The sequence below is a fragment of the Castor canadensis genome, chromosome 3 (genome assembly GCF_047511655.1).
Source record: "Castor canadensis chromosome 3, mCasCan1.hap1v2, whole genome shotgun sequence".
NCBI lineage: Eukaryota > Metazoa > Chordata > Mammalia > Rodentia > Castoridae > Castor > Castor canadensis.
The window spans coordinates 19,892,973-19,915,832 of NC_133388.1; the positions used below are offsets into that span (position 1 = coordinate 19,892,973).

The window sequence follows — 22,860 nt, forward strand, 5'->3', positions numbered from 1 at the left end:
TATATGATTTTAGTTACATGTGTCATGACACTTCTCGTAGCAGTGGTAGAAATATAATGCCTGTTTGGAACTGTTTAGCAATGCATAAGTTTGATTTGGGATAACTTTAACTAGTTCTTAAGATAGACCTTGAACTCAAGGGCAAGTACTGTACCAAATACTTTGCAACAGAATGGACCAGTGTTCAAATGTCTGAAATCTGATACTTCCCTGTATTTAAAATAACTAATAAAATAATTTGCTAAATCTTCCATTCTTTTTAATTAAAGTCACTTCTTTCTAAAGTCCAAGACTTTTTTCTAAAATCCAAGACTTTTGAAAAACTAACTATAATACTTTACAAATCTATGTGTCCATGTGTATTTGAGTTTGTATCCATATGTAGCATGACTAATAGATACACTGCTAAAATAAGCTTCGTACATTTTTAGAGTTTTTCTTTTAGAATGTGCCTTTGTTTAGAATGCTAGCATTTTTTTGTAATTATATTATCATAGTTGGTTCGCGAATGATAAACACACAAATTACACAATATATCTGCGGTTTTATAATTCTTTTTTTTTTGATGGTACTGGAGTTTGAACTCAGGACCTTGTGCTTGCTAAACAGACTCTACAACTTGAGCCACACCTTTAGCCTTTTTTGCTTTAGCTATTTTTTGTTTTTGTCCAGGGCTGGCCTCAGACCTTGATCCTCCTACCTATACCTCCTTCATACTTGGGATTGCAGAAGTGGACCACCACATGTGGCTTATTGGTTGAAATAGGGTCTTGATAACTTTTTGTCCAGGTTGGCCTCAAATCATGACGTCTACCACCTGAAATATCTGGGATTGCGGGCATGAGTCACCACTCTCAGCTATACTTTTGTAATTTTAAAAAAAAATTTATGTTACCGTTTTTACATTTAGTTACATGTGTATACATTATTTGGGCCACCTGTTCTCCCTCCCCCACTGGCTTCAGGCAGAATCTGTTCTGCCCTCTTGTTCTCCAGTTTTATTGAAGAAAAAACATAAAGCATAGTAAGAAAAACATAGTGTTTTTGCTAGTTTGAGATAAGAATAGCTATACAGGGAGATTCTTTGTGTTGGTTCCATGCATATGTATATTACAACCGAAAGTGGTTCATCTATACCAGACCTCTTCATTACTTCCTGGTCCCCTTCCCTTAGTGACCTCTGCCAGTTTAAGATTGCTATATTCACTCCTCTACAGTAAGCACATCAACCACATTCAAGTTTTAGGTTTCCTCCCCTTTCCCTATGCCTCCTGTACACGTTCTCCCCTTAGCGTGTGACCCATGTCCAACAATATTACCGCATTTGTTTTAGGTCTGTAATCTGCATATGAGAGAACATGAGATTTTTGGTCTTCTGAGCCTGACTAACTTCATTTAAAATGATGTTCTCCAGTTCCATCAATTTACCTGTGAATGACAAAATTTCATTCTTTTTTGTGGCTGAGTAAAATTCCATTGTGTATAGATACCACATTTTCTTAATCCATTCGTTGGTAGTGGGGCATCTTGGCTGTTTCCATAACTTGGCTATTGTGAATAGTGCTGCAATAAACATGGGTGTGCAGATGCCTTTGTAGTAATCTGACTCACATTCCTTTGGGTTTATCCCTAGGAGTGGTATTGCTGGGTTATATGGCAGACCTGTTTTTAGTTTTTTAAGAAGCCTCCATACTGTTTTCCATAGTGGTTGTACTAGCGTACATTCCTACAAGCAGTGTATGAAGGTTCCTTTTCCCCTTATCTTTGTGAACATTTGTTGATGGTGGTGCTTTTGATGGTAGCTATTCTAAAAGGAGTGAGGTGGAACCTTAGTGTGGTCTTTGATTTGCATTTCCTTTATGGCCAGGGATGGTGAGCATTTTTTTTCATGTGTTTTTTAGCCATTTGGATTTCTTCCTTTGAAAAACTTCTGTTTAGTTCAGTTGCCCATTTCTTTATTGTTATACGTTTGTATTTCTATTTAAATTTTTTATTTGGAACAGCCATGTCCAGCTGTAGTTAACATATGGAAAGAGTATGTTTACGACCTTTTAATTTTGGTTAGAAGTGGCAACATGTTTTTTATGATCCAAATAGTTTCAGATCTTACAGGGTGCCTATCCTGTGCTTAATTTCAAGCCCTCTGTATTTATGGCAAAAAATAAATATGGAATTATGTGTGTTGCAGTGGTATGCATTATAGTCCATATGTTCAGTCCAAAATTTGTTTCCTAAAATGGAGCAGAAAACAAACATACAAGTAAAACAAGTATACTGAGCAATTAAAATCACTGAACCCGTATCATGCACTGCTGCCTCCTTCAGTGACCTTCCGTTTCTCTAGGTCACTTACTTCAGCCTCTGGTATTACAACAAACAGAACCAGCGCCGGTGGGTTGATTTGGAAAAACCTTTGAAGAAGCAGCTGGACAAACATGCACTGGAGCCCACTGTCTACTTCGGGGTGGTGTTCTATGTGCCTTCCGTTTCTCAGCTGCAGCAGGAGATTACCAGGTGAGAAACCACACGTGGCCATTTTAAGAAAATATTGTAATGAGGCCGGAAAAGTGCATCTGAGGTGGAAGACAGAGGATAAGTCTGAAATGTTGCCCCCCCCACTGCACTTTTAGCCACCGTGTTACAAGGGGTTGGTGTATGACACTTTAGAGTGTCTTACTGCATGTTGAATGAGTCATGTGTTCACTAGGAATGATTAAAGGAAAAATCATGTGTTTACCATGACTGTAACCTCTTCTTCCTGTGATGTCTCCTTTAATATTTGTTGTTTTGTTTCTGATCCTTTGTAACAAGGAAATGAGAGAGGAGGTTTTAAAAATGTAGTCACAAAAATCTGTGTTTATTCCTTAAGGAAATGTGCCAAAAGGTTCTTATAGCTCTCTGACTCCAGAAACTGTATTCTGTAGGAGAGAGAAAAGATTTGGGTATAGCTGGGACACAGAGAGCAATAGGCAAACTGTTGATGATCAGAAAGTATTAGTTGGTAAGTACACTTAATAGGATAAAAGCTGAAAGATGATATTAAGAAGCCCGGTAGACAAAATATTAATTTTTTTTTCCTGAAGATAATTTTGAATAAATTAATAATAAATTTTAATGGAATAAAATTTGAATTCTTGGTGGGGGGAGGGCAGCCCAGTGGTAGAACACTTGTCTAGCATACACAAGGTCCAGGGATTAATACCAAACACCTAAAAAAAAATTTTTTTGAGCTTGCCTAGATTCTTAGAGATCCACACTACTTTATATTTTTAGCTCTATCAATAACATTACCCTGAAGTCAAACTGGACTCTCCAATTCCCTGAACAAGTTGACTGAGGGAAATCCATGGGTTCTTCTGTTAGGAGGTAGAAGGAGAAAAGTTGGATAGAAATTCTTCTTGTCTGACTGGGTGGTGTTTTGGTCAGGTTCTTTCTTTGATAACCAACAATAGATTCTTAAAACCTAGCAGAAAGGATGATGTAAAAATGCATATGAATTCCAGGGAATTTAAGTAGGAAATGTACGTGGGCTGTGTCCACAGACACTAAACCTAGAGAGATTCTGAATGAAGATAGCACCATAGACTGCACTCATGGAGTCAGTGGATCTGATTCAGCACTGCATCTCCAGTGTCTAGAACAATGCTTCACACATAACAGGCCTGGCAATGGCCTAGGCAGTGAATAAATACAAGGAAGTAATACAGCTTTACTCGAGAGCTTTATCAAAAGGGAGAAATGAGACAGATGAAATATTGCCAATTACATGATGACTGATAAAGAGCTATTGTTTGAATGTCAGCTAAGTTCCTGGTGTTGTGTTCAGAGCTTTACATATATGACTTGAATATGTTCTGCCCTGTGAAGGGATAATGGTGTGCTTTTCTTTACTTTACTGGCAATAAAGTTTAAATCTATAAATTATGACTTGCCCAAGTTCATTCAGAATCATACACTGGGGAGCTAGAATTTAATGTGATCTGTTTGACTCTAAAGCTTGTGCTGGTAACAGGAGTCTTAGGTCTTAAAAGTATAAGAGTCACATAGAAATAATCCCACATTACAGAATATAAAGAGAACATTTTGGCAGCTATTCCTTCTAGGATTTCATTAAAAAATTTAATATAAGCCCTGATGTGAAATATCAAGAAACATTTCTTTCAGTTTTACTTTCCAGGGCTAGGAAACTTCTTCCCAAAAGGGAAAGTAAAGTCTTATATTACCAAGTTACTAGTGAGAGTTTTTAAAGTAAAGACAGGTCACTGATTGCCCATTTTTCCAACTAATGAACAAATTGTAGGGGCTATGTCATAAGGCATGGGTCAGTTTTCTTGTAGACAATTTAGCTTTGATTTTCTTTGGGGTTGCTGGAGATCGAACTTAAGGCCTCACACATGCTAGGCAGATACCCTACCACTGAGCTAAATCTCTAGGTCCCTGGTTTCAGCTTTGAAATAACTAAAGTTAGAGATAAATGACTCACTAAATAGATTAGAGAGAGAGAGAGGGAGAGAGATATGGTGTGTCTGTGTGTAGTCAAGGATGTTCTTTTCAATCATCAAAATTATCTGGGGTTAAGGTTTCATTTGACTGATTTATGCTTCTCTACCAAATTGTGGTAAAGTGTATTGTATCTTGATTGGAGAAAATATTGGTATTGACTATAAACTGACATTTTTTATAGATATCAGTATTACTTGCAGCTGAAGAAAGATATCTTGGAAGGAAACATTCCTTGTACCTTAGAACAAGCAATTCAGCTAGCAGGCTTAGCAGTGCAAGGTAAATAATGCATATGAAATGATTAATAATTGTATCAGATTAAAGTGTATGTTATAACAAAAATAATGAATTTTTTTTTTGGAGGTACTGGGGTTTGAACTCAGGGCCTCGTACTTATGAGTCAGGTACTCTCTTGCTTGAGCCACTACCCAGTCCAAGGAATTCTTAAAGTAACTGACTTTCTGTGTGCTTCTATAGTAGTGTTTATACTTCAGTGAAATATGTTATTACCTGAGGGGCTTCCTTGTAAAAAGACATTAATATGGCTTATGTCAATGAACTATGAGACTTCTGGAAGTCTCTGGAAGGTTAACCATCTGTGTGTCAAGACAGTCAACAGACCCCCTGGCAGTGGGCAAAGAGATACCTCATTGGTGGTGCTGATCTTTTATCAGTCAGGGGCAGAGCAAATGACAGTCCTTTGTTCATCCTAGCTTGATGCCTGCGACAGTGGCCAAAACTGTTTCATGCCTAAGGCACATTAAAAAAAAAAAAAGACAGTCAACAGTTCAATAAAAAGAAATACATATATTAAAAGTATTTCATATACTATGTGTTAATCTAACTCCAAACTTGAAATACTACTAACTAATATTATAGGAAGAAAGATCTTTAATGAGGTTGAAGAAATTATATTCACTTACACTTTAAGTACATCCTGTTTTTTTCTTAAATAATTGTCCTGAATTATGTCGATCATAATAGAAACAATTTTGCACTGGGTGTGGTGGTGCATACCTGTAATCCTAGCACTTAGGGGAATCATGAATTTAAGGACAGTCCTGGCTCCATAGTGAACCGGAGACCAGATTGGACTATACAGTGAAATCCTGTGTCAAAGGAAAGAAGGGAAGGAAGGAAGGAAAAGATTTTTTGTTTCACAAGCATTTTTTAATCTGTTTTTTCATTTTCAATGTTAAGTACATATGTTTACATTTATGTATATGTGTATCTGTACATATATACACACATCCTCTGGGAGATTTCTAAACAGTGCATTATTTCAAGTGATAACTGGCAGTTAACCTTGGGAATTGAAATTGAATCAAAAGTATCACTAATAAAATTCCTTGAGACATTAGCAGGTGTGGAGATGTATCACTTTAGACAGACAAATGCCTGATACACACGAAGGTATATTCCTTTTCAACGTACTTTGAGTTTTCTTAAGTATCATCTTTGGCTTTAAGAATTAATTTTTCATGAGCTCTTTGCTGAACTATACCATTTCAGGATAGATTTTGTTGATTTTTAATTATAAAAGTCAAAGCATGTGATATATAGTTTTAACCTGGGTTGTTTTTTTTTTAAATTTAATTCATATGTATTTTTCCAAGTCAAGACATATGAATCCACCTAATTAATATTTTTTTTAAAGCCTCTAAGAGCACACTGTCAGACAATTTTGACTTCTGAATCAACCATACCATCTACATAGTACATATTGAATTTTGTGTGCATGTTTTTCTATGCAAATAAAATATAATTAACATGCGAATATTTGTTGTTTTATATAGCTGATTTTGGTGACTTCTACCAGTATGAATCCCAAGACTTTCTTCAGAAATTTGCCTTGCTTCCTGTGGTAAGACTTTTGGCACTGGGCCTTTTCATAAATGATTTATTGTCTTTCCCTCAGCAGTCCCTGAAGTGAAACACATACAGCAGACCTACTAGGCAGGACTACTACTGTGCTGTGCCTACAGAAATTCTTTCTGTATTTGAATGGGAGTCTAAGGAGAGGGATTTCTTTTCAGCTTTGAGAACCACACAGAAGTTTTGCTTTTAACACAAGGATTGAAGTGGCACAGAATTGATGTTGAAGTGAGTTTGACTTCTTATCAGCAATTAAAGACCCTCTTTGCCTTCTACTTTTCAATCTTACTACTAGTGGAAATGACACAAAAACTATATTTGGAACATCTGAGGGAGGAGGAATGTTCTTCTTCTGAGTATCTGCACAGTCAGCCAGAGAACGGATGCACTAGATATTTTTGCTCTGGGCTTAGAATTGGCTGGCTGCTGTTGCCAACCTGAAATCATTCAGCTGAAAAGCTCTCTGGACAAGCAGAGAAGTCAGGGCAAGTTTTTTTTTTTTTTTTTAGCTCTCATGCAGAAGCCACTTAGTTCTCAGAAAGATGATTACATATGTAATCAAAGCTGCCAGCGAGTCATTTTAACCTGAAGTGACAAGAGTTAATAACAGTAGCAGTGATTTCTCCTAAGAAATTTATATACTTACTGCTGTATATTTTCTTCAGGAGTGGTTACAAGACGAAAAAGTATTGGAAGAAGCAACCCAAAAAGTGGCCTTACTACATCAAAAATACAGGTAATGCTAAGAAATAAGACATGGAATTAATATGGAATTAATCCCTGTTAGGATATGAAATTTTCACTGATATGTTAAATTGGGAACTTCATGGCAACTGTTACGTTTACATAGCTATCACTCTTATCAATATTAATTCATTTATTATCCATTTTACCAAAGAGGAAGTTGAAAGGAGCCAGTTAGTGAAGGATGCCGGTCTGTCACCCCATATAGTAAAAGGTTGTTGGTAACCAAACTGTTTTTTTTTTTTCATTTTTCTTTTATTATTCATATGTGCATACAAGGCTTGGTTCATTTCTCCCCCCTGCCCCCACCCCCTCCCTTACCACCCACTCCGCCCCCTCCCGCTCCCCCCCTCAATACCCAGCAGAAACTATTTTGCCCTTATTTCTAATTTTGTTGAAGAGAGAGTATAAGCAATAACAGGAAGGACCAAGGGTTTTTGCTGGTTGAGAGAAGGACAGCTATACAGGGCATTATAGGTCAATGCAAGATTAGGTGGGTTTATTTTCTTCTAGAGTTCAGTAAGTATGGCGTTATCTACCCCATCTCCATACTTTTTGTTTGTTGTTGTTCTGTGGTGCTCTGGATTAAACCCAGGCCCTTGTGTATGCAAGGCAAGTTCTCTACCACCAAGCTAAAGTTTCCAGTCCTTGATTCTTAGAGACAGGGTCTTACCAAATTGTCCAGGATGGCCTGGAACTGGCAGTGTAGCTCGGGTAGGCCTTGGATGTGCATGCCTCAGCCTCTTGAGCCCACCCCTGTATACTTTGGAAATGGTATTTCTGTCCTTATGGAGCTATTATAAGAGCTCTGATGCCTGTTGTCCTGATTGTGCCTCTCATATCTCTGCGTGCTGAGTGTTCACTTTCTTTGTTGGTGAATCTTTGTGTTGCTATAGAATGCTATAGTTACCTATAGAATAGCTATAGCTGCCAGCTAGAGAATGCTAGTAATTGCTCTTAACCAAATACCACACAGTTCCAAGTACTTTATGTATCCCTGAATTCGTGCAAAAATTTATATTGCTTTGCATGGTATAAATATCACTATCTCTGTCTTAGATGTTAGAAAACTCAGCTCAGAAAGATGTAGGTCTGTCCATGGAGATTTCAAGCAGATCTGTCTGATTTCAACCTATTGTTTTTCCCCTTCCAAATAAAATCACTTTTTGCTTCTGGTTTATCTTTACTCCACCCTATACAATTGCTCAGAAAAGATTAATCTTTCTAAAATGTCACTTTCCTCTTATCTTTCCTCCCAGTCCTTCCCAAATTCTCATAGACATTTCTTGATCTCCACATGTTTGCTAAATCCTGCCTTTCTAGCTCTACCTTGTACTGTCCAAATGAACCATTTTTTCCCTAGCATAACAAATTCCCCAGGCACACATTGCCATCCATCCTCCTTTGACTTTGATTCTTTCACTTGTACGCTGCTGTGACTGATAGTGTTTAGGAAGTCATTGGTACTCTTACTCTGTGTGAGGCTGTGCTGGATGCTGAGGCTTATAGGTATGTAGACCCTTAGGATCCGCGGGTCTGTGGTTTCAAAGAGATCTGCATTGAGGAGGACCTCAAATCCACGGGATGCACAGAGTTCAGCCCTGTACTGCAGATGCTTGATTCATTTTCCCCACAAGGCTGCCCAACTCCTGCTAAGGGCATGCTGCCTTTCGACAAATCTAAAATTTTCACTTTGTCACTTAAATTAAGCACATTCACTCTTACCTTGAATTTTGGGTACCATTTGCCTTCTGGGAGGCACATTTTCAAAAAATTGAGGGGTGGGAAGCACTCAGCAACTGATGATAACGTGGGACTGACTGAGAGCTTCTTCACATCAGCTGAGCTGTGTAATGCACATGTAGGAATTAAAAATTTTTGTTTTTGAAAATTCTTTTGTTTTTTTAAAATTTATTATATATTTTCCAACTGTACTTGATCAAAACCACATGCAATAAATCCGCACATGAGGCAGATTGACTGTAAACAGTACAATTCCCTGCCTCCCAAGAGTGCCTTCCCAGCCTGGCAATCTAAGGGATGGGCAGGATGGCCCATTGTAATAGTGGTTGTAATAATCTAATAATGGGTGTAGGGGGAGAGGTGTAGGCAGAATGTGTTGGGATTGCATGGGAGAGGTGTAGGCAGAATGTGTTGGGATTGCATGGGGTAGGGAGGGACCTGTGGCAGTCCCAGAAGGTGACAGAGGGAATGCCGTGTACACTCAGTTGGTCAGGTCCACATGTGGATGACAGACGAGCAGGAAGAAGGATTAACATCTGCAAAGGGCCAAAGGTGTGGGGGAGCCTTGTGTGTTCAAAGAAATGCAAAGTTTGAGGTGGGCTGCGATGTGGGGTTCTTGGGTACATGGGGAGCAGAGAAAGATGAGGCTGGAGAGATGGGCTCCATGCATTTAAACATCCTTCCTTCCTCCACATCCTCGTAGTGAGTGCTGCAGTCACCTGAGCTAAAAGGGGTTTCTGTTTAACCTTCTCATGCCCATAGTCCCTGCATATCATTTGGCATTTAACACACAAATCTCAGTAATACCTAGTATTTGGGGTAATTAAGTGATTACTCCTGGCATTCACTTCAAATATTGTAGGTCTTACTTCATTCCTTGCCCCTACTCTGGCCTGCCTAAACTATAAGGGTAGGATCTTAGAGCTCATCCTTAACATTCAGCACATTGCTTGGCAGAGTCTGTTTTTGCTAAATATTGAAGGATCAATATAACCAGTTATAGATACTTTGAAGCCTGAAATGCTTATAATGTTTTATGCTAAATTGATATGTAACCTTCATGAAAGAAGCTGTATTTTTAAAAATTTTGGTTTTGTGAACAATCTCACTAATGTCTTTTGGGTTGCAGAGGGCTCACAGCTCCTGATGCTGAAATGCTGTACATGCAGGAGGTGGAGAGAATGGATGGCTATGGAGAAGAGAGCTACCCTGCCAAGGTAAGTGGGACTTTAAAGCTGGGGTGCTCTACAGTTAGGCTCGGCAGTCAGGCATGGTGGTATGTGCCTGTAGTCTCATCTATTTGGGAGACTGCAGTTTGAGGTAGTCTGGGTAACATGTGAAACTCCATCTCCAAAAAAAAAAAGGCTTAGCAATTTGAGAGATAGTGAGGAAGCTTGAGGATGCCCTGATATGAAAAAAGCAACCTGGAAACTTAAAAGCTGGGGTCCTTGTGACCAGAATTTTTGTTGTAAAACACATTCCAGTTTTGCAGTTCCTGCTGCAAAATGGTCCCTAAGAGTCCAAATTCTTTATTTTCATACTATTTATAAGAAAGCACATTTATATTCTTTGTTTTTCTGAAGACTGAATATCTTGGAAACAAGATCAGCAAAGTGGAGTAGTTTGTTGCAGTTCCTATGCATCTGCTTCCTGAGTTTTTTCCCCTGCTTTCTCCTCTCAGGATAGCCAAGGAAGTGACATATCCATTGGAGCATGTCTTGAAGGTATCTTTGTGAAACACAAGAATGGAAGGCCTCCTGTTATATTTAGGTATTTTTCTTACCTTTTTCTGCCTATGTTCTATGGCTACTGTTGGTGATGCATCCGGATTAGTGCTCACAAGTTCCTCCCCAACCCCAAGTGCTCATTAGAAATGGAAATAATTTCCTTCCTGAAGTAAAATACCATCTGAATGCAGTGGTTCATTAGTACACCACTTTCTTCAAAACCAGATGTGCAGAAAATAGTGCTAATAATGATGGCCTACTTATAAAGTACTTAAGAATGTGTGACCCTGTTCCTGCCATATGGAGACCATTCTTTGTTTTGAGGTAAATTTTTTATTTGAGCTCTAGTTTCTAGGGCTATTTGTTGTGGAAAATCTAGAGCCTCCTTTTGACTTTAGTTACATAACAAAATTCCTAAAATACCAACATCTTAGCAAGTTTCAATTATTTTTTGTAATGTTGACTTCTCATCTGTTTTGTGGAAATCTTGGAGTGTAGTAGTGGAAAAGACAAAAGATGTATTAATGATGTGCATACTGTGGTGTGTAATTTCTTAACAGTGAATTTGCAGATTGCTTAACTTTCCTTTTTAGTATTCTGTGTTCCAACTTAAATCTTTTACATGGCAAATAGAGCCGTGTTCAATTACAACATTAATTCCTTAAAATCTCTAATCTTAGAAAATCCACAGAGTCATTTCATTGAATCACTTGCAGATTTTATGTTTTCTTGATAAAAAAATTAAATTTTATATTGTTTTGATAAAGTGTTAAAGCATCACTTTTGTTTTTTGGTTCCTTTGTCTACCATTTATTGAGTAATTTATCATTAGCTAGATAACTGTGCTGAATGCTGCACACACACACAAAAAGTTAAGATTTTGGAGCTTATCATTTTTGGAATTTTAGATTGGGATGCTCAACTGGTGATCTATGTAATTATTCCAAAATCTGACAAACTTCTGACCCCAGCAGTTCAGAGAAGGGCTAATTAACCTGTATTGCATAATGAGAAGGGAGAAACCAGGTTAAATGTTTTATTCCAGAGCCATGTTTCCCTTTTATAAAATTACACAGTTATGTAATAAAATCAAATACTAATAAAGCTAAATATGATTTTAAAAAAGTACGTGCTAGTTTTGTGTTGCAGTGAACACTCTCAGAATAGTTCAGTTAACTTTATCTTCATCCTGAAGCTTTTCAGAGCACTCCTCTCCTGCTTTTGTGCCTCATTCTACCCTGTATTATCTCTTGCACGCTCAACCTTCAAAAGTGCCCATTTGAGCAAAGTACCGCTTTCCTGATTTTAGTATCCTTAGGTCCTGATGCAGTTTCTGGCATTGTAATAACAGCAGGACTGGGGTTTGAACTCAGGGCCTCACTTTTGCTAGGCAGTTGCTGTAAGCTAGCTAGGGATCTTTGATCATCAAAGTAATCTAGCAAATAAGGATAACTATTTTACATCTTTTGAATATTCTTTTCCTTCTTTTACTGTATATTCATTTCCTTTTTTGCAATTAGCCACTGTCACTTCAGTTAGGAAATTCGTGCTAGCTGATTAAACAACTGTTTTGTTTCAAAAATGGTTAACCAATATCAGCTTATGCATCAAATTTCAGGCACGGTTATGGGCTGGGTGTCTCTAGTGCACATTTGGGCACACTCACGTTGCCATTTTCTGCTGTTCTTTAGGTGGCATGACATTGCTAACATGTCCCACAACAAGTCCTTTTTTGCATTAGAGCTGGCAAATAAAGAGGAGACCATCCAATTTCAAACTGTGAGTAGACAGTAGAGATCTGTAGGATGCTTTCCTAAAAGTGAGTAAATTAGCATTTGTGGGCCTTTGCGTGCTTGGGGAGGGGTAGTGTTAGTGACACTATTTCACAATTGTATGATACACGAAGGGCAAAATGGCACTTGGCAGAACGAAGTTGTCTGGTAGATATATTGGGTGAAAGAATGACTCGTTCAGTAAGCACTTCTGATCAAGGTGACCTTTGAATTAAACAAAGAGACTGAGTGGGGAGAAAGTAAGCTCCAGTATGTTATTTCCACTGATAATGAACAGCTCTGCAGAAATGCTATTTAACAGTTATTTGCTTTGCTCTCTTGACAAAAGCGATACTGAGTCCTTGAATCACATGTTTTGTTTAAAAAGTCTTTGAGTATATTTGTCAAGAATAAAAGTTGATTTTTTTAAGTTTTAAATTTGGACGTGTTTTTGAAATTGTTTAATATCAGACTCTCAGAACAGATTATTTTGTCTTCATAACTTAAATTCTACTTGTAGCGTTGATATGATAGAACAGTGGAAAGTTACTTTGGTATAATATGTCACCCAATTGTGTCTTATTCTTGGGCAAACTCTTCATTAAAAGTATTATGTTGTGTGTGTTCTTTCATATTACTTTATGCGTGTTTTGTTTCCCAGGAAGACATGGAAACAGCAAAATACGTGTGGAGGCTCTGTGTTGCACGGCACAAGTTTTACAGGCTAAACCAGTGCACCCTGTGAGTATGTTCTGCTCATGAGAGCTGTAGAAAATAATAAATTTAGAAATAATAATCCTGAGCCTTATTGTATCATCTAGAAAGCTATCAGATAAGTTTTTTGACAACTTTGTAATAATCTCTGTTTATTAAAATGACATACCAGTTTCTTTCTCACTTTGGCTTTGGAACAACTTCGAATAACTACAGTTATGCCTCTAAGAGTTTTTTAAAAAATAAGTATTAGAACTATTCTAATTCTTAACAGTTAAAAAAAAGGGGATACTACTTTTTTTTTAATTGATGTCCTGGTCAGCATTTTGAGTGAAGATTATTCAGCTTTTCTGGCCATTTGAAGAATTTCTTTTCCTTTATCCTAGTGTATCATTTAGTAGCCCACATGGGTTTCCCATTCTGCCAGATTGCTCCCACAGCATTCAAACACACTGTGATATTTCAACTGTGAAACAGGTGTCCTTCGTTCTGTGTTCCAGTCTAGTCCCAGCGCCATGTCCCTGCTTTCCTTCATAGCAGACTTCTTCAAAAGCCTTGTACATTTGGCTTCTCCCCTGAGGACCACACTACTGACTCTGCTTGCCATGATCAGGTGGCCTTCTACATGGTGTCATCTCAATTCTGTGTTTTGAATGCCCCACAGCACTGAACCTCTGACCACCGCCAGGACAGCAAGCCCCCCCTGGGTTTCCTCACTCTAAGCTGTTTGCTCTTAGTCCTCTTTGCTGGGTCACCGCTGAAACTCATCTGCATCTCTTCTCCATAAGGGGCTTCACCAGCCTTGGGCCTTCTTTGTTAGCAGTGCATCAGATTTTACCTCTGGCCAGCCTTCTCCCAAGCTCTCTGCTCCAGCATCTGCCTACTTGACATGCTCTTCTGGGAATCTTCAAGGCATCTCAATTTGATACACGTAAAGCAGGCCCCCCCATCTCCTCCTCTTCCTGTCTCTAGCCTGCTTCTTCCTTACTGTTGTCCACGTTGACAAGTGGCAGCATGCTGTGCTCACTTCGTCGTTCAGGCCTCATACCTAAAAGTTGTACTTGACTCTTATTTCTCTTTCATTCCACATCCAATTCATCAGCAAGCCCTGCCAGCTCTGTCTTCAAGACGAATGTGAAATCTGACCATTTTTATCATCCCTTTGCTGACAATGCTGTAGCCTTCTGATGTTCTCTGTTCTGTGCCTCCCCACTTGTGGCTTATTTTCCATAAGTCAGCTGGAATGATCTTATTTAATGTGAGTCAGATCCTACCACTCTTCTGAAGCCCCCTGCCCTTTGGCATTCAATGAATCTAACTTACAACAAATGTACGAGGCTGTACTTGATGTGGTCCTTGCCCAGTTCTGATCGTGTTCCTTTACCCTCCTCCTGGCTCATTTTGTTCAGCCTGCTAGCATCCTTGCTGACTGTGAGCATCTGCGTTTAGGGATAGTGTGCGTGCTCCTTCTTTCCTGGAATGATTGTTTCCTCATGCCTTGCTCCCTCACTGCTACCAGGTGTCTGATCAGATGTGCTCTGTAGCTCAGGATGGCCTTGAGCTTACAATCTTCCTGCATTAGTCTCTTGAGTGCTGGGATTGCAGGTGCCACCACACCTGGTGAGATGTGCCCTTTTTTTTTTTTTTTTTTTTTTTGGCGGCACTGGGGTTTGAACCCAGGGCCTTATCGTGCCCTTTCTTCAGATGTGCCTTGGACTACCTTTTGTCACCCTCGTCCATTATTACCTATCTCTACCGATTCCCTCACCTTGCTTTGTTCTTCTTTATAGCACTTGGCACCACCTAAATTTGTATGTTTGTTTACTTGTTTATTGTCTGTATTTCCTACTGGCAGGCAAGCCCCACAGCCATGCATGGTGACAGACACTCTCCCCAACTTAACTGCCATATTCCCAGTGTCACGCAAGTGTCTGGCTCACTGTAGGCCTTGATGAAATTGTTGAACAGGTCTACAGAAACATGTATTAAGAGCTGTGCTTCAGGGTGTCTGTGATGCCTTAGGATAAAGGTAGCTCACCCTGAACTGCCAAGTTAGGAATGGCTTCCCAGCAAAGTCACATAGAAACTGAGACTGAAAGGTTTTTCTTAATCATTACAATATTCTGTGTGTGCGTGTGTGTGTGTGTGTGTGTGTGTGTGTGTGTTGGTTCTGGGGTTTGAGCCTTGAGCTTGCTATGCAGGTGCTTTGCCACTTGTGCCACACACCAGCCCCCACCTCCCCAACTTTTCATTATGCTGGCCTCTCTTACTGCACCACAGCTGCTGCCTCGCATCTGGCCTCCCTGCCTCTTCATTCTTCAGGATACATGAGCAAAAGACGTAGCGTTGCTCAGTTTGGGTCAGGACCAAATCTGAGCATGTTTCCTACCTTCCTGGCTACAGAATTAAGGGTACCCTCCTGTAGTCCTCCATCTCTGGCTTATTGGGGCTGGCCCTGCTGATCCTCAATTCTGGCTCTCAGAATCCATTGCTACTAATTGGGGCATTCCTCTTATAGCCCAAGCTGGTGCTGGAACGCCCTTCCTCCTTGTATCTGGCAGACTCTTTACTTTTCTTTAAAATCTAATTTTAAATTGAGCTATCCCAGGTGGGCTCCACCAAGTGTTTAGTTTGCTTAGTTCTTAATACTACTCTGAAAGTTCTAGTTTCTTCCATCTCTTTTATAATGATGATTCTAATAATTCATTACAGTAGCTCAGTAAATGTTTGCTCTGTGTCAGGCAGCACGCTGAGAGCTTTTTATCTCCTGTAATCCACATAGTCACCGTTTCGCACATTCTTATTACTGCCTCGGTATCAATGAAGGTCTGGAGACTTGCACCACTGCCATTCATCTTGTAAATGGGAGCAGTAAGACTGTAGCCATTCTGCTAGACCGATAGTGGATTTTGTGTCTGATGCTGTCACGTGGATTTGATTTGTCTCTTTTGTCCAATGAAGCTCCATGAGGGCAGGGTCTCCTTGCTAGTCCTCATGTCCCTTGTCTGGCAAGGCACTGCCTGGTCATGAGGGCTTAGTGAATGGTGGAAGTCTGAGTCCAATGGTGATGGGAACCACAGAGGAGAAAAGCCCTTTTGCCCTTTGCCCGATTGTCATTAAATACCAACTGTAAATTGGGGGCATAGGGAAGTCTTTTTGTCCTTTTGTGCCAGGAAGGAAGGGGGCCGGTTGTCAGAGGTTCTGTTTTACAGGGTGTGAAAGAACCTGCTCAGGAGCAGCATTTCAAAGAGGATAGGCAGGGCTGTCTCATAGGACAGTGTCATCTAGTGATGGCACTAAGGCCTGTCCTCTCCCTGCCTCGCACACCTTTCTGTCTAATGCTCCCCACTAGTTTGGTGATGGGTTTTTGTCAAGTACTGTTGGGGAGGAGGAACCCTGATTTCTTCATGGATATGAGCAGCCTTTTTAAATTAGCCTATATTAATTGTACAAAGTAATGGGTCTTATTAGGACATTTTTTTTTTCTTATTTTTTGGTGGTATTAGGGTTTGAACTCAGGGCCTCGTGTTTGTTAGGCAGGTGCTTTACCACTTGAGCCACACTTCCAGCCCTGTTATTTTTATACATGCATACAATCTGCTTTGATGATATCCATCCCTCTATTACCCTTTTTCATCTCCCACGCCCTATCCCCTTTTGACATCTCTAATAGATGTCAAATAGACATCTCTAATAGACCCTCTTACACTTTCATGTCCTACCTCCCAAATTCCTTATATGACAGATAACATATAATATTGTCTTTTTGAGTGTGACTTATTTCTCTTAACATAATAGTTTCCAGTTCCATATACTGTCCTGAAAATGGCATGATTTTGTTCTTGGTGGCATGACCAGGTTTTTCTGCTGGCTTCCACTTGGAGAAGTGGGTGTGATTGCATATGGAAGTTTGCCCCCTGGTGGTTAGAGTCAGTTGTGCCACTGTAATGATCCTGGATGGTAGTTCCAGGATCATTGATTGCATTTGGGGTTCCTATGGGCTGGCCTGCCTACACAGCCATGTGTGACATTATTTCTATGCAGAAATGTATTCTAAGATTCAGGCAGTAGGTAGGAAATCTATTAGAACACAGTGTTTTCATTTTAATGCCTTTCATAAATTTAAGACTGTTCATAACGGACCATAATTATCTCAGTTCATTCTTTTTCTGGAAAATAGTGGGGAATGAATCATTTTGACTAAACCATAAAATCTGTCCTTCTGGTGGGCATCCATATTGGTTGTTAATGCATTTTTAAAAAAACATTTTTTTTTGGCAAATCATCATCTAGTAATGATTTTAAAATTCAGAGAAAAGCAACAAATGATTATTTGTGGTAAGTAGTACAGTCTTACAAATCTAGTTTTTAAAATATTGCTATTTATTGGCAAGTGTGAATAAAACCACATTAATATCATTGCTAGTTGCATATATTATACCCATATAAAGAACATTTGATTCTTTAAAAAAGCGGAATAATTATGTACAAGGGGCTATTTTCCATATTTGGTTTTAAATCTGTGTATATTTAGCGTATTATAGAAGCCCATGTCCATGAGCTATTCCTGTATAATTTGTTTATGATTCATTCTGTGTGAAATGAACATATTTCATTGTGTATATTTATTTCCCATATAAAGTAAGTGAAGCTTTTAATACTAGCTTTTAATATTTTGATGGGTAATAAAACTGAAAATAACTTTAGTTTTAATGGCCATTTCCTTTAAGGTTCTCAATGTGGATTGTTTAGTCACATTTAATATTATAATGATTCTGAAGTATCAGTAGACTTTTCATGGTCAGGTGGGTAAACTCAAGTGTGACAGGGCAGATAACAAAGCTGCAGCTGGCCTGGAACTGGACAGTGGATTCTGGATACCTGGCTCAGGCAGGGCACCTGGTGGCTTAGAGATGTAGTCTACTTGCGTAAGAAGGAGGACTTTTCTCTGACAGTGTCCTATATCCAGCCCTGATCTACAATGTAATGGTGTTGGACGGTCTTAGGTGATTCATGTAACTGTAGTATACATACAGTAATGTGATTTATCAGTCTACCTGCCACAACCCATCAGAAAAGTACTGCAGGAATCATCTTTTTATGTCACCCAAGCTTTAAAATGTTACTTAGGAGTTTACCTTTTTTATTTAGAAAATAGGGATGATAGGACCTTTAGTTGACATTTCTTTTGTGGTTGGATTAGGAGTTAAATGAGTTAATATCAATCAATTAGGTCAGAATGCTTCTTTCAAGTCTCTCTTCCCCATCCAAAGTCCCAGCTCTGGTCATGCTGTAATCAGCATCCCTAATTTATATGAGGAAAAGACTGGAAGATGGGAGGCATCTCAGGGCAGGGGCTTTCCTCTCTTCTCTTTGTGGGCTAAATTCTCAGCCTGAAAATCCAGAAACCTGGATTTCTATTAGCATTGTGCTGGTGGCTGAGCATACTGAGAGGGTGGCTGAAAGTCCCCCTGCAGTTTAGGGCTTTAAGGAGACAAAAATTTCCTCTGTTCAGGAGACTTTTGTGATCAGGAGACTGACTAGAGTAGATCCCTCTCATTCCATCCTCCCTGGCCTGGACGGCCCCATCTTCTAGGCCTACTGCAGTCTTGACAGGACTGTAGGAAACCTGAAAAAAGATGGAACAGCATGCTCCTCTTCCAGACCTCTGGTCCCAAGGTGTGGAGAAGACTCAGTGGTTCCCATGGATCCCTGGGAAGGAGCAGGGCAGTAAGAGGTTAGAGGAGTGCAGGGGCAGCCACTGGGCCAGACAATGGATGTGATATCTCCCCTTCCTCCCCAACAAGACCTGGGCACAGGGACCTGGTAGAGGTAGAGCTGGAGAGAGGTAGCACTGATTTCTGAGCAGACCTTTGGGTAGATGAAGGTCAATATCACCCTAGAAAAGCACACGTCACGGACCTCCAGTGAAGCCAGTCCCTCCCATCTGAAACCTGGGATGATCTCTGCCAGTCCCTTGTCCTGCCAGAGCATCAGGGAGCTACACCAGGAGGGATCCATAGCAAGTGGAGGCAGACATCTTAGAGGCAGACCAGAGACCTTGAAGCAGCCTGGATATGCAGCTCTGCTTACCCTAGAATAGAGAGGGAGATGAGCTTTGTTCTTTGTTACTCTATGGAAAGCTCAAGAGGAAAGTCACTCTCTAGGTATTTCCACTATCCAACACATTTTGCTCATCAAACTCTCCTCTTTACTAAGTATAAGTAAAGATATGAATGATTGAAAGGCACCTCACAAAGCAAAGTGTTACAAATATGAGCTTGACTGTAAATGCTCAGTAATGAGCACAACTTCAGCCTCACTCACTGTGTTATCATTTGTCCAACACGCACGTTAGGGATTCTTGTGTGCCAGGCATTGTGCTGGGCACTGGTGATGTCTTCTGCTTCCATGGTGCTGACAAAGTAGTTGGGTAGGGGAGGGGATCAGACAAATGTCAGAGAGTACTCTCAGAAATCTGACAGACCAGCTTGTTCCACCACTGGTTCTGCCACTTGTTTGCCATGTGACCAGGAGTGACGTACTTAATCTAAGTATCACTTTCCTCATCTGTAAAATCAGGATAATAACTGGACCTCCCTTATAGGGTTTCTTAACACACTGAAGTTTTATTTTTGCTCTAGGTTGGGCACCTGTAGAAATGTTGGAATTTATTGTTGATAGCATATTCTACCATCAGCCCTTTTTCTGTTTTTGAAGTTATGGCACTTTAAAAAATTCAATTCACCTAGTGAGTCTCTCATAAACTGAATATAGAGCTCAAGAGACTCCAGTGTGTCTAACCCTAGCCCTGACTATGGAGGATAGTCAGAGACAACGTAAATTTCAAAGTAACAAAACTCAGTGTCTTGTGTGCAATTAAGGCATATTCTTGAAAAAGCCCAGGTGCACTGGGCAGATTTGTCTCACTACCATGAATACTGGAAGGCTGATGTATCCTTTAGAAAAGAGACATGTGTGCTTGATCACTAACCTGTGTACTATGCAATAAGGAAAGGAAATGATGTAAAGAAGTCACCTAGTAAAAGAGTTGTAGTCACCTGATGCTTAGTTCTTAGTATCCACTAGTTTTATTTTTGTCTTAAACATCTTGTAAAAATGAGATAAATTCAAGGTCTGAATAAAGATACCAGTTATCAGAGAGCTAAAAATAATACCAATTTAGAGGGAAAGAGGCTTGATATTATGCTAACTGTGCAGATTAAATGTTCACTTTGTGATCATAGGTTTTCTAGTAATTAGTCCTTAAACATTAGCCCAAGGTCATAAAATATCTTTATAATCAGTAATTATATGTCATGTAAACTCAGAAGGCTGAACAGATGGTAAAAGATTTAAAAAATGTCCTTTTACAAAATTATGTAAGTTATCAACAAAGTCAAGAATCTGATGTTTTTAGGTTCCTAGATGTGATTTGCAATAAAACTGACCGAGAACAATGACAAAGAAAATCCTGCTTCTGTTAAAAACAACAGAGTGACAAATAGACTTTTCTGTTTCTTGTTCCTAGTTGCTTATGCAAACATGGGACTATATGGATAGTTTAAAAATCTCAAATTATCAAGTAATATCAATCATCTCTCTTAATACCTATAGTTGCTTTTATAAATATCTATTTAACCAGAGAAAAGTGTGGCTGTTTTTCTTTTTTGGAGTGCTGGGGATCTAGCCCAGGTCCTCAGGAATGCTAGGGAGTTCTCTACCACTGAGCCACCCTTCATCCAAGGCAAATGGATTTACTACAGGCCCAGAGAACCAACTTTCTGCTTTCTTGCTTTCTGTAACTTAGTCCCTTAGAGAAAATGTAACTCTTTAGTCACCAAAATTATAAACTTAGCTTTTCCTTCTGTTTAGAGTCTATGGTTAGCAGACTTTTAATTAATTAAGGTGCTTCCAACAGGAAGCTTCTGGGCTGACAGTTCATGGTCATCCCTGTCAGTACTCTCAGTGGAGACACTGCCTTGCCCAGCGCACAGGACAGACAGCCTGGTCTTTCCTCCCACCTGCTTATGGCCACTCCAGAGGTTCTTCCTGGGTAGGCCAGGGGAAGGCAGTGCGCAGTCCCTCTCATAGTCCAGGTGAAGGTGCCCCAGGTTGTGTGTGGGATTTTGGCAGCAGAAGAGGGCTGAAGCCCCATGTGAGGACAGTGGCTCACTCCCTTTTCTTTTTTCCAGTTCATGACTGGTTACTTTGTCTTACCTTCCTATATCTTAATTTATTTTAGTAGAATTAGGAAGTGTGTCCACTTGTCTCAAAGTTGTCTTCTTTTATAGGCAAACTCAGACTGTCACTGTGAACCCACTCAGGAGAAGGTCATCTTCAAGGATGTCTCTGGTAAGAAAGAAGGAAAATATGATGTTTTTTTCATTTAGTCGTATCATTTCCCTTAATAAAATGTGCTTTTTTGGTAGTGTTAATTTTGAGTTCAAATCACAAAGATTTGCTATTTGATCACTTTTATCCAAAGAAATGGTGATTTTTTTCATAGGTTCAAACCTAATATTTATCGCATTGTGCATATTTAAATGTTAGGTCCAACCAAATACTACAAATTTTAGCTAGTAGGCAGGAGTAATCATAAGTCGATAGATATTGAAGTTATTTGATGACTTTATCTAAGAAGATCGGAAGCTTCTTATATTCACATCACCACAAGAAGTTTTGTGTGTGTCCCTTCTTGTTCATAATGTTTTGGACGCATATTTTCTGGGGCTGTCTAGTGTCCTTGGTGTCAGGGCATAGGGCTCGGCGTTGCCCCGTGGGGGCATTGAAAATGATAGATCCGGGAAGACTGACTGCGTCTTCTGTGTGTAGTTTCCATGTATAACTGCCTTTGGAAGTTTCTAACAGAGAATCTAGCAGAGAATCACTTTACCTCTGTTACACAGGCAATGTGTTTTAACCCTGTCCACCTTTCCATTTCTCAGCCGAAGCCCCAGCCCTATGTGATGACTCCTCCACCCCAGCTGCATTATAACGGACATTACACAGAGCCATATGCTTCTTCCCAAGGTAAAGTACACTAATTCTGCAAAGTCTTGCACAGTTACTACTATGAAAAAAATCTGCGGAGACCTAGAATTTTGAAGCCTAGATAGTTTTGGACTGAAGCTATACCCCAAATTGTCACGGTTATAGCCATTCTGGATTTATAGAAAAAGCCTTTACATTCAAGTTCTTTTTCTTGGCTGAAAGTATGCAGTGTGAGATTTTGATGCTCAGATGATACCAGATTCAGGCAGCTGTAATTCCTTCAAAATCGTTACCCCCGTTAGCCCTTTTTTTTGAGACATCATCTTGCTATATAGTCTAGGCTGGCCTTGAACCCACAATTCTCTCACTTTTGTTCCCCCAAAAGCTGGGATTACAAACATGTGCCACCATACACAGCCCTCATTAGCCTTTAAAAGTGCTTTTTAATTTCTGGCAAAAGATGTCCAGACTCATTTTGTTTTTCCCTGCCTGAGAACTTCCCATTGTAAAGGTTTAAACAATTGCATACTTCAGTTTTCACATAATGAGCATCAGGAACTATATTTGTGACAGTGCCTCCATGCTGAACCTTGAGCATTATTTAGCATTTACTCTGTAATCAGTGAAGAAGGTTGTACTAAAGGCCAAGAGGTTGATGTAGATGAGTAATTTCACATGTTGAATGTAGTCACGGGGGTAAGGCAAAGGCACACATGACTTGAACGCAATGAGAATGCGATGTTTGTTGTGAGAGCACAGGCAATCACTGTGCTGTTTAGTGGAAGACA

General features: G+C 39.6%; 1 protein-coding gene and 1 pseudogene across 5 annotated transcripts in view; both read left to right on the forward strand.

Annotated features, from left to right (window-relative positions):
* Ptpn21 (protein tyrosine phosphatase non-receptor type 21) overlaps nucleotides 1-22,860 on the forward strand; it is a 61,907-nt gene that overhangs the window by 23,273 nt on the left and 15,774 nt on the right. For all 5 annotated transcript variants that reach the window (XR_012446069.1, XM_020180077.2, XM_074067377.1 and 2 more), the window contains 10 exons: nucleotides 2,345-2,514; nucleotides 4,685-4,782; nucleotides 6,300-6,367; nucleotides 7,044-7,114; nucleotides 9,995-10,082; nucleotides 10,547-10,635; nucleotides 12,284-12,371; nucleotides 13,026-13,105; nucleotides 21,373-21,433; nucleotides 22,027-22,111. Coding sequence is in view for 4 of the 5 variants with exons in the window: in XM_020180077.2 (XP_020035666.1) it covers nucleotides 2,345-2,514; nucleotides 4,685-4,782; nucleotides 6,300-6,367; nucleotides 7,044-7,114; nucleotides 9,995-10,082; nucleotides 10,547-10,635; nucleotides 12,284-12,371; nucleotides 13,026-13,105; nucleotides 21,373-21,433; nucleotides 22,027-22,111 (898 nt within the window). In the remaining variant the exon portion in view is untranslated. The remainder of the gene's footprint in view (nucleotides 1-2,344; nucleotides 2,515-4,684; nucleotides 4,783-6,299; nucleotides 6,368-7,043; nucleotides 7,115-9,994; nucleotides 10,083-10,546; nucleotides 10,636-12,283; nucleotides 12,372-13,025; nucleotides 13,106-21,372; nucleotides 21,434-22,026; nucleotides 22,112-22,860) is intronic.
* LOC141421807 (small nucleolar RNA SNORA48) lies at nucleotides 5,123-5,266 on the forward strand (annotated as a pseudogene).